This window comes from Uloborus diversus, chromosome 10, assembly GCF_026930045.1.
Source record: "Uloborus diversus isolate 005 chromosome 10, Udiv.v.3.1, whole genome shotgun sequence".
Classification (NCBI taxonomy): Eukaryota; Metazoa; Arthropoda; class Arachnida; order Araneae; family Uloboridae; genus Uloborus; species Uloborus diversus.
Window position 1 is genome coordinate 134,695,506 of NC_072740.1, and position 12,609 is coordinate 134,708,114.

General features: G+C 33.4%; 1 protein-coding gene across 1 annotated transcript in view; it reads right to left on the reverse strand.

The window, feature by feature from the left end:
- LOC129231190 (E3 ubiquitin-protein ligase HERC2-like) overlaps nucleotides 1–12,609 on the reverse strand; it is a 323,605-nt gene that overhangs the window by 219,542 nt on the left and 91,454 nt on the right. The window contains exons 24-26 of the mRNA XM_054865437.1: nucleotides 12,171–12,284; nucleotides 11,763–11,899; nucleotides 4,739–5,112 (exon numbers count right to left, since the gene is read on the reverse strand). Of these exons, the coding sequence (XP_054721412.1) occupies nucleotides 4,739–5,112; nucleotides 11,763–11,899; nucleotides 12,171–12,284 (625 nt within the window). The remainder of the gene's footprint in view (nucleotides 1–4,738; nucleotides 5,113–11,762; nucleotides 11,900–12,170; nucleotides 12,285–12,609) is intronic.

The following is a 12,609-nucleotide window of genomic DNA, read 5'->3' on the forward strand; positions in this document are numbered from 1 at the left end:
TTAACTAATAAAATGTTTGAGTGTAATATAAAAACCTAAAATTTTGAAAAAGAAAAAGTTTTCAACTCTTAACGCAATTTGATAAAAGAGATAGGTTACACTTTGGGACAGTGATGTAGATACGGTGTTTGCCACCAAGGGGGGTTCCTCAATTTGCTGCATTTCATTGTGAAATAGCAAAAACATTAAACTGTCAATGGTGTTTAAATTAAAAAAAGAAATTTAACTAAAGAAAAAAATGTAATTAATTTCTATATACTTGCAAAAGAAAAAAAAGTAGAAAGCGTATAAGGACACTTGGAGAAAATTGCTAAATTTACATAAAAAAACGAAATTTTAGGCAATTTTTAGTAATTTTAGAGCACTAGCACAGCCAGAAATACCTTCTCGAGGGTTTTTTTTTTGGATCAAAATACTTTCTGAAGAGAATTTTGTGATCAAAACAGCCCTTCATATGCATCAACTACTGTATTAGAATTTGCATTTATGTTAAAATCAATGGCTCAGGGAGGTGTTTTCAGCCCCTCCCCTTCCCCTGTTGTGCCACTGTGTTAGAGGAAAGGTTGGGTTGGGTTTGCACCAGAATTTTTTTCACAATTTAAGTCTCTTTTAGTGTTTCTTTGTTGATGCTAGGGGATTCGGTGGGCACCTCCAGACAATTTTCCGAAATCAAAGTTTTAAAATAATGCGGTTTAGCTACTTTAGAGAGGTTAAGAAAATCGGAAATGGTCGGATACTCAATTCGAAAATTTTAAGCTCTGAAATATGCAATTTTAGGCAAACTTTGGCAACGCAATTGCATATCTATTCTAACGCAGTTGTAGACGTTAGGGGAGAGATTTGCGCCGAAGTTTCTTACTGGAATATTTTTTAAGTTGAAATCAATTTTAAGGGTATCTTTGGTAGTTTGGTAGAATGAGGAAGGATTGGGTTCTTTCTTTGGAAAATTTTCGGCAGGCACCAAAGTCTCATAAACGTAATTCTATCTTTGATGATGTTAAAGGATTCCCTAACATCGTACAGCACCAAACATGTTGTGAAGTCAGGCGGCTCTCTCATGGAAAATTTTCGTAATTGACGCCAGACTTTAGGCTTTGATAACATTAGGAGCAAGAAGGGACAGAGGGAAGTAGGAAGTTTCCCTTTCAAAACCTTTCTTAAAGCTGTTCATTTTAGGCTATCTTTGAGAAAGAAGGGTTAGCAAACTTTCCACTCATGCAAAATTTCTAAGAATGAAATTTTTGGCTATCTTTGACAACATTAGGAAAATGGGTATAAGTAGTTCGGCTTTCTTTCTTCGGAAATTTTTTTAAATCGAAGTTCTCAAAACGCAGTTTTAATTTTTTGATATATTTAGGTAAGTGGGGGGAGAAGAAGGGGAATTAAGTAATATCACTTGGAACAATTCCAAAATTGAAGTCCTAAAAACGTATTTTAGGCTATCTTTGATCACGTTAGAAGATCAAGGGTATGGTTCAAATGCTGTTTTCACAAATTCATATTACAGTATTGAAGTTTAAAAAAATTTATTTTAGGCTATATGTTGAGACCTTTGAGAGTTTTCTCCAAGAAAGTTTTCAGAATTGAAGGTCTAAATAAGCACTTTTTTACTGTTTGCTACGTTAGAGGAAAAGAAAGGGTTTGGGGCTCTGCTGTTAACTTCTACTGTCTAAAAAACGTAAGTCCCATGACAGTCCACTGCCGTCCTCTCCCTCAGAGAAAAGAAGGAATTGTACAGATATGCTATCAAGAAAGACACTTATTTTGTTTCAAAGTAATTTTAATCTAGTAGTGATACAAAAGTCGAACATTCCAAAGGTTTTCTTTTTGCCTGCAGTAGCACAGACTGAAACTATAATTTCTTTAGTTGGAAAATGCATTTCTTTTACACCTCAAAAGGGTTAATTTGCCGCCCCTAGAAAAGCGGTGCCCAGGGCGGACCACCCCCTCCGCCCCACCTTAGCTACGCCACTGTTTTGGGATGTTGTAAAAAATTACATCATGTAATGCATGTAATTTTTTTACGTGTACTTAACGCTTATAATGTTGAAAAGAAGAAAACATTTAAGGAGCAATCTAATTTAAACTAGTCTTAATGGACATATCATTTGGCCTATAACATACCAACATGAAATCTCAGCTGAAAACTAAATACGAACAACTCTTGATAACTCAAAGTCTTATAACTCGACTATTTCCTTAGCTTGAAGTTTTCATTGGGCCCCAAAATTATCAGTGTTTTCCAATGCTAAGTTGTCTCTGTATTTCCAAGGAAAAAACTTTTAAGTCGAAGCTTTTATTAAAGTTTCGTTTTCATTTCATACATGAAAATCCAGTAAAAATATGAAAAAATTAATTTTATTTTTACTTTTTCTTTACACAGTGCTTGGCTTTATCAATTTGCATGAGAGAGGAACTATAGTGCAACTTAACAGTATTTCTCCACCCCCTGCCAGGTTCTGTGAGACAATCGTCAGTGCCATGTCCTTTTCCTCCAGACCCTGATGAGGAATAGGTACAGTATTGCCTAGACGATGGAAATAATTGTGCTTTTGTGACAAAATAATGTTTGAAAGTAGTATGATCAAGATAACAAACTGGTGCGTCAAGTCTTAACAAACTGAATGACTTCCAAAAGTCTGATAAAGAAAAAAATTTAAGCAGACAAAGATAAGTTCCTTTTTTAAAGTAAGTATGTTGATAAAATTTATTCTCTGTGAAAATATATTTTTGTATTCTATTATTTTATTCTAAACTGTGATCATTTTAGTCTATCTAATATACACTACTTCTGAAGGAAAACAAAATGAAATTCTTGAAAAGGCAGAGAGGGAGGGGGGGGGGACTTTGGATAGCTCAATCTTCCGATAACACAAAGCTTTAAGTTGGTCCCTTGCAACTTTGAGCTATTGAGAGTTGACTGTACTATAGAAATGCGCAACTTTTAGTCAAACAAAGTACAGTATAAAACTTAAATAATACCAGCACTTTGTTTCCAAAATAATAGTTCTATCATTAAGTATATCTAAATTAGAACAGCTGGTTCTCCCTCTACTAGTTCTGTACAAAAGTAAAAAAGACAATGGAGAAAACCTTGCAGCAGGATTACAAACAACTTTCAATAGAAAAAATATGGAAAAACCTCATCCTTTCCCATTTCCCAATGGACTTACCAAGAGCAGTTTTTGTTGCAAATTTTAGAACAACTCTAGGACATGACTTTTTAGCTGGACACCTTCACCATATCTGTGTAGACAATGTTAACAGTCCATTTTGTTTCTTGGACAAAACTATGAACTTTTTACTTTTGACAAATTGCTCTGCACTAACTAGTTTTATGAATTTTACTCCTGAAAATTTCGCCAAGGCTAAATTTTACTGTGTTGTTAGTAGGCTTATGCCACAGCCTAGTTGACGTAGGATAAAAAAAAGGATTTAAGTCTTAGTTGGGTAAATATTTATCTATACTCGATTGCAAGCTTACTTGACAATGGAGAAATAAGCTGAGAACAAGCAAAGGAAACAGTTCCTAGCTTTTTGTCAATATTCAGATGAAATTACTCTTCACTTGAGAAATTGGTTCAGTTAGTTAAACCCACGCATATGTAACCTTTTTCAGCCGTAATTTCTGTCAATCGTAAAATATTTTCAACTTCATGAGCAAAGCAGTGTGGAACTTTACATCCATTTCAATCAAATGTGTCAGCCAATAGCAGCTCATAGACAGGTGGCGCTTTTCTCTTATTTTCTCTTATTTGTGAAGCAGGAAAGGTAGGTAGCTAGTAAGTGTGACACTTTATCTGTTAGCTCAGTTTTTCTTCCACGCACCGTAACGTCACTGTCAAGTTAAGTTGCAAGCAAGTATACCATATTACTGTTTCAAGTATATTGATTACCACCAGTTATTTATTGGATATTGGATTTTCTTTGCTTCTCGAGCTTCTCGATAGAAAGTTTCTTCTCATTTTTCTACAAACATTTATTTAGGTAAGGTAATAAGGTTTCAATATGGGTTGCTCCTTCCCCCTTCCTCTTCTAATAATCAGATTTTTTTTTTTTTTTTTTTTTTTTTTTTTTACCACAAAGGAGTCAATGATGTGATTTGAATCTTCAAATGCATCATCTAGTAGGTTGGATTGTTCAGAATATTTCCTTGCTTTGGATTTAAAATCTGCAAGGTGAATTGGACCGCCAACATTTTTTTAAGATTGCAAGTGGAAGTTCTTTGATACACAATTTACTTTTTGATAACTTAATCAAATCTTTCTATAAAAAATAGTATAAACTGTATAATACATATGTATGTATCAATTTTACACATTTTATTTCATATTTGGATAAAAATTTATCATTAATTCACCTTTTACTTGTTTTCCAAAATATTCAGTCTTTGGGTTTTCCCCAGGCCTAGGGTAAATACCCAAAAAATATTTATCTACCCACTGGATATTTGCGGGATCCACATTACTGATTTTAACTAGAAAAAAAGTTGCCACTGACTGACTTAGGTCTGTTTATTTATTATTTGTCCCCTTTTCAGCCAGAGATATTGCATTTAAAATCTCAGCAGAACCGTGTGCCAACAGCTAGTACCGTAATAAACACAGAACCATTCCAACCATACAGAACCAGATTTTAAGAATAATATACTTTCAAAACATATTTATACATAATTTTAAGCAGAAAAAACTGTTGTAGACTTTTTTTCCCCTGAAATTAGCAGGTGAAAAATACATACCTAAAATGCGTAGAATTGTCTGCATCAAAGCTAAGACTCCAGAACTTGATATGAGACCCACTTCATGTGCATGGTGCTCCCCAAACAACAAACCAATATATATCAGGGGAAAAGGAGCCAGTGGAAGAATCTCAGCTATATATTTCAAATTGTCAATATGCATATCTTTTGCATCTACTGAAGCATATTTTGCTTTATTTCCATCAGTTTCTTGACTTTTTGTTAGTAATTGAGAATGTAAAGCATCAACTTTAAGCACACTTAAACGGAGTTCAGATATTACCCATGTTAAGAAAGTAGAATACTGCACTTCCAAAGTGGCTCGGTCATAAGGAGGAATAACATTTATGTTATCCAAGCAATGGGGCATGTACCTGCTGAAAAACAAATTTTATTTCAGAACTAGGAATAAATATATGTTATAGAGTTATCATACAACAAAGTATAGGTATATTTGAAATTAGTTTTATTTGCAACAATACTACACACACTGTTGATTTTAATAAAAAGTTCCCGGCAGAGTGTGAGCCCAGCACTCTTTTTAAGAAATCTCACACAAAAAAATTTAGTGTGCAATTTTTTCCTCCATTTGTTACGCCTGTTCAATTGAATCACTAATAGCAAGTAAAGGGGAGGGGGAGAATAACACCCATACAGTGCAGAAAAGTTGGAATGGCAATTTTAAACTCCCTGATTTTGCTGAAATTCAACCCTCTCTTTTTTACTGTGTTTTTCCTTACTGCAGGGCTGCCCATTCCTCCCAAGAGCAATGGCACCCCCCCCCCTCAAAAACTACTGCACAGATTTCCCAGGAAAAAGAAACCCCCACAAATGAGAAAAATGTCCCCCTGAAAAATAACCATCTATAAATTCTTAATAGTGCGTTCTGCACCATGCCCCCCTACCCCCTCCAGGAAAGCGCATCTGATTACTGATTCTCTTCCATACTCTGTCTTATTTTAGTTATGTCTATTGATCGATTAACAATCATCCAAAGCAATTAATTAGTACATTAGAAGCTACATTATCCAAAAAATAAGTGAAATGCCAAATTTTGAAAAGGGGAGCAATTAAAAATTTCAGTTACCCACTTAATGTGTTGTGGATTATCCTCAGACCGTCTGAGGGAGTCAGACAAGGTCCATAAAACCATTGACCCTTTAGAAATCCAATACCAGGAGGGGAAACGAGTAAAGATCTTCCCCTAAAAGTCCTAAGCAGCTCATGATATGTTCAGGAGATGCCTGCTGAGTTTGGCATTTTGTACAAAGAGTAAAAACCTTCTTGCCTTCACGAAAAGAGAGACTTTTAATGTGACCACTTTTCAATCTTGAGATAGCATCTTGGGAGGCTCTGTCGCACTCTAGAGAGAAGGAAGATCCGCGTTGTTTACTTCTGTACCGGTGATGGTGGGGCAGTGTCTTCCATTCCCTAGATATTTCAGAATTTACCCTCGCCTGATGTTCCGAGTTGGTGAGAGCTGTGGAGATAAGTGAAGTAGTGCTACAACCCTCTTTGGCCAAGAGATCTGCTTGCTCATTACCCATAATGTCCACATGGGACAGAATCCACTGGAAATGGACATCATGGGACTTTGATATTTGTTTAAGTTTCTGGAGAATAGAGACGCTAGTTTTGTTTCCAACAGTAATCCAATTATCTAGGTGTTGAAGAGAACTTCTGCTATCGGAGAAAATTCAGATATCACCAAAGTCACATTCATTGAGAACTGTTTCAAGGCCATGTTCAATTGTAACAAGTTCACTTTTGAAAACTGAAGAAAAGTCAGGATTACAGAGGTAATAGGACAATTTTTCTCTCGGTTTCTCAATGTATACGCCACTACCAGCCTGATCGTTGAGTTTGCTGCCATCTGTGTAAATTTTTATGGCATTACTAGGGATTTTATTGATGACTTTCAATTCTAACTGCCTAAGATGGTAAGGGATCAAGTCCTTTTCAACGAGCCAAGTAGAAAAGCCAAAATGGAAGCGTACTCTTGGGATTCCTTCCGCTGGGCTGAGACAAGATTTCAAGGAGTGGGGCTCTACATCACCAGAAGGCAATTTTCGATGTTCTACATGACTAAAAAGGCTGTTTTTCTTTATTCGCTGATTGTTTCGTCAGGTGTTAAGGTATGTGGAAGTTTTGTTGTATTGGCTATAGCTAGAAATATTTATTGAAATATTTGGTGAGATCAGTCCGTCTTCTAATTCAGAGAAGTTTCAAGTTAGTCTAAAAAAGTATAATTTCTCTACGACAGCTTTGCCTCAATTCGGTGATAATTCTGGCAGCACTGAGTTGAACACTTTCTAATTTGTCCAAATTAGCATCTGATGCACAGCTATAAATAGGAAAGTATACACTAAGGAGGGTCTTATCAGTGCCGCATATGTTTTTCTTAAAGTTATAGCATCGGCTCCCCAGTCTTTTTCTGCAATATACTTAAGAATATTTAGTCGTCTTCTGCCCTTTGAAACGATGTTATCTATATGTTTGTTACTTGTCCATTTGGGGTCTAAGATGTATCCTAGATTTTTAGGGTATTTCTCATACCTTAGGTCTCGATTATCCATCTTTAATTTGGGCTTATGATTGTATAGCCTTTTGTTTGTGGTGAAAAATGTGACATTGGATTTGGTAGAATTGAAATAAAGTTTATTCTCTGAAGCAAAGGCGGATAAATCTGAGAGAGCATTATTAAGAACAGTCTCCATCTTAATCAAGTCATTATCAGAGCGCCAAATAATGATGTCATCTGCAAACGAACCCACTTTAACTCCACAATGTGTTTCTCAATGCCTGCTAGGAAAAGTGAAAACAGCGTAGGACTAAGAGCAGAACCCTGTGGGACTCCTTGTCCCAGCACAACTGGATCCAAAAGGGTTTTGTTAAATTTCACTCTAATAGATCTGCGATAGAGGAAGTCTGAAATCCACACCAAGGTGTTGTCATGAATGTTGAAAGTGTCGTGGAGTTTGATCAACAATTTATGCTTCCAAACTCTGTCAAATGCTTTAGTAAGATCCAGAAGAGCAGGAGTTGTGTGATGATTAGGCTTGGTATTTTGTGCATCTCTGATGTTCTGGCAGAAAAGCAGAATTTGGTCAATAGTGCTGTGTCCCCTTCTGTAGCCAAACTGTTCGTATGGCATTAGGTTGTTGCTATCCAAAAAGTGCTGTATTCTAAGCAAAATCATTTTTTCCATTATTTTGCAGGCGGCACTTGTCAATGCAATGGACCTAAAGTCCTTGAGAGCCCAAGTCTTTATTCCTACTTTCCTGACAGGGATTATAGATGCTCTTTTCCAGTCAGTTGGAAGACCCCCTGACTTCCAACACTCAATAAATTGACAATATCGATAAAGTGCTGCTTTTCTTTTCGCCAAAGTTTTCAAGCATTTGGCCAAAAATTCCATCTGGTCCCAGGGATTTGGTCATGTCCAGCATTGCCATCGCAAGTAAAAGTTCCCTCAAAGAGAAAGCCTTGGACAGTTCTTGATACCCTATATCAGAGCTTGTACAGCCATTAATGATGTTTTTAGAAAACCCACTTAATAAACATTGTGAGTGCAAAAATTGATATTTCTAATACAGAGTGCATAAACTGTACATTTGTGTTTCCAAAAATTATTTATTACGCTTTGTTTTCATTCTTTCAAAAATATTTCTCTTCAACTTCCTGCCATAAAATAATAAAAAAAACCTTTTCCAAATGGTCTGACTGAAGAATCTTTTGATTTTTACAAGTTCAAACAAAAATGACCAATCAAAAAAAAAACTGCAAAAAGTAGAAAATTAAAACTTGTATTGTCCTATACTCAAGCAATTAAAAATATCATTTAACAAACTCTGAATAAATGAATATAAACATTTGCACTAACAAAAGCGTGCTCTTAATTTAGGAGCTGACTAACATTAATAAAATGTACATCAAAAAATATTTCCTTTGATTGAAGTGCCAGACAATTTTCTGCCATATTTGGAATATGAAATCTGCTTTAAATTTTCTCAATGCAAAATAGTCTGTAGTAATACTCAGTCTTCAAGCATTGTGATCTTTTGTGGAATAAATACTTTTAAAGGAACCTCTCTGAATTTTTAAAAATCTCACTCAAAGTTCAACTGAGGGTGAGATTTGCTCACCCATTTTTTCTTTCTAATGGGAACCTAAAAAATAATCCTCCTTAAAAATGGAATAAGTTGAGCTGAAAATTTCCCTTAGGAATTTCACATAAAGAAAAAAAATTTTGACATAAGGAGGTTTTGTAATCCATATTCTAAAAAAAACTGATTAAATGGAAAAAGATCAAAATGTTGCTGACCGAAAATATTAAGATATTCAATTTTCTTTAAAAGGCTACCACAATACTGGTGAATTCCAGCGGTAATGGAAGGACGGTTTTTACAAAAAAAAAATTGACGGATTTCTGTCTGTGATCATATCAAAATAAATATTTTTTTCAAAAACTGATGCATAGACTTTTATACACATCACAGTAAGTTGCTAAAAAAGCCAAAGCCAAGAATTTTTTGTTGGTAACTTTTTTTAAAAATCAAATTTAAAAAACGGTAATGGAAGGACATTTTTGTGACATGATTTTCACGCTATCATGTTCTCTTCAAAAGTTCAGCTAAACTATAAAAGAAAAAATTGTATAAAAATTAGAGCGCTTACGGGAGCGTTCAATCATTACAATTTCACCTCTAGTTTTAAAAAATTATTATTTTAAGCATATAAATCATGTATTTGTTAAGGGTAACGGAAGGACAAGAAGCCCAAAGCGATCAAATTTTGTAAATTTCAACTAAAAAACATTTATTCAGCTAATACAGCAGTCTGAAACAATGATATCTAATGAATGAGCCATCTGTTACCAATTCTGAATCATTTAAATACTCAATAATTTTATCAGAATCCATAGAACATTTATCTTCTTTCTCAAGAAATACAAAGATCATTCCCACATTATTATACATTCTCAAACAAGCTATTTCTATTCCTTTATCTTCTATATGAAGTACCTGTTCAATATTGCTCTTTTTTAGTTTCTTTCCCTTCCATCCAACTAACAAAACTTGTCCAAACGTTAATGAATCATTCTTACGATTTGGTGTTTTTAATTAAGCTGTATCTTCATTTTTAACATTATTTAAAACTGTCCTCAGTCTGTTGACTTTGAAGTGAAATCTCCTTTGATTTGTTGAATTACTCACTATATTCAATAACATAACTTGTTACAGGGTTCAAATAGTGCATATTTTGTGTGTTAGGATGAGAATGGATATTACTCCATCTTTGTGAAAGTTGATCTTTGAATTTACTGATCTCTTTGTAGTACTTTTAACAGTTAAACCAATGCTCTCAACAGTCCTTTCCTGTGACATGTGGCAACAAATCTGAAAGCAGTTTCTGTATATTGTATTGTTCCAATATAAATTTCAAGTTTGTAAGCAAAAGTTTCTACTTGAATTGGCTTGTCATATCACAAACATGTCATACCAAAATGATTTTCACATGCTTAGGAATTTTTAAGTGTAGTTTTAATGATTTTCGTCACATAAAATAGAAGAAATAAAATCACAAACATTTTTTATAGAATTTAAATAAAAGTTTAATTTTAAATAAAAGCACTTATAATTTTTGTTCAAATATTACTTATATATGTTTTAAATGTGACTACTATCTTTAAACAATAGTTTATTTTCTACTAGCATTCTTATATATTACCCTGTATCAGCTTATAGAGAAATGTTCTTCCGTTACCCTATTTTTTTGTCCTTCCGTTACCATTAAAAATCATATAAATTAAATATCTATTAAAATTTTAACTATGCATCCTTGACAAAGGACAAAATTCTGCTTTGTATAAAAAAAAATATTTTCTATACCCCATATTGAAGTAGTGTTGCTCTCTAAATTCAAGATCAGCTTTTCATTAGCAAAGTTCAAAAAAAAAAAAAAAACTGTTTTTTACATTTGCACAGAAATTTATCACAAAACAAAAATTGGTAATATCAGTACTTTAAGAAAAGTGACAAGTTTAGTCAAAATTTAAGAAGACATTTAATCGCTGTAACCAAAAGTATTCCAAGAGCTGCCTTTGATGTAGAAAAATGCAAGATCTCAAATTGTTTTGTAAGAAAAGATAATTATAGAAGGATTGCCACACACAAATAATGTAGCATTTGTGTCAGTAATAATGAAACAAAAACTGGTAGTAGTGAAATACAAGCCTTTTGCTTGACCTTTCAAACACATGAACTGGAAAGCTTTGGAGATATAAAAAGTCATTCTAAACTACGATATACAGTGAAGCACCGTTTATACGTTTCTCTTTTATACGTTTTTATCAATTATACATTTATTAATTGGTCCCTTCAGAGACTGATACACATTAACCTATACCTATTATACCTTTTTTCATTTGTACGCTTTTTTCATACAGCCCCTACAAAAACGTATAAACGATTCTTCACTGTAGTTTTACTCTAATGTTATTGGTCTAGCATGAAATCAAATACTTGGCGTAGCTTTTTAGGCATACTTTTATTTATTTATTTTTTTTTTCTGAGAACCACCTCACTAATAAAAAAATATAAAACCTGAAATAAGCAAAACTTTGGTTCAAAATTTTTCCAAATGAGTCAATAAGTCAAGAATTTACAGCTCTAACTCTTGCTTCACTTAATTTCTCCCTTATTTTTGAAACATTTATCAAATATTTGAAATTCACAACTCAATCCTTGAGACTAAATCATTAATGGGATTGGACACAAACAAACCTGAAAAATTATTTTGAAACTAACAGAAAATAGAAGTTAGAACAGCAGGGTACATGTTTATACTCTGCATACATGAAACAGCAATGGCATGTTATTAATAAATTTGCTAATACTATAAGGAATTATACTAATTCACTGTCATATCATACTTCAGAATCATAATCATACATAATCATACTTCAGAAAACCTGCAAGATAAATACTGTGCTACTTAGAAAAAGGCATTAATAGCAACTTACTTTTTATCATACCCAAGTTCTAGGAGAGAAAGCCATCCACCTAGCATGCAGTATTTCACAGATTGAGTGAGGTGGTTTTTCAGAACTAAAGACAACAATGATTGGTATCCTTTTCGTCTAACTTTTGCTCTTTCAACCTGTATTTTGAAATGAAAGAAGAGAAAAAAGATCTTAATTAAAATTCAATTTGAAAACCAATAATGATTAACATCAACTAGAGTAATAAACAGCTAGCAATTTCCAATAAAACACAGTATATGCTTCAGATTAAAATTAAAAATTACTAAATGAATGCATAGTAAAAAAATCTAAAGAAAATAATGAACGTTCTTACTATAAAAAGCAAATTAAAAATAACAATGAATCAATTTCAACACATTATCAAAAAACTATTGAGCAATCAAATACCTGAAAGTATAAAGCTTTTCTCAGAGAATCTACATCAACTTCAGGATCAAGAACAAATGAAACTATTTCATTGGCCAGTTTTTCCAATTCTGAGATATTCACTTCAAAGCTTTGCTAAAATTAAATATGATGATTTGTTATAAATATGTTTATATTTTGTGCCAACAAAATCACACATTGACTTTCATTAAAGAAAACCCTAAATACAGGATGATTTTAAATGGTTTTTACAAAATAAAAAAGGGGAAAGTACCCATATAGACAATCAATGATTACATAGGAACATTGGATCACATTCCACACTATGAGGTAAAAAAGAGGAATATTAGAATTTCAACCTGAATTTACAAGAGCTGGAAAAGTAAATAAGTGATACCAAAAGTTACACAGTCAGATTAATTGTTCAGTGAAAAATTTACAGGAAGTGCTCAAAATTCCG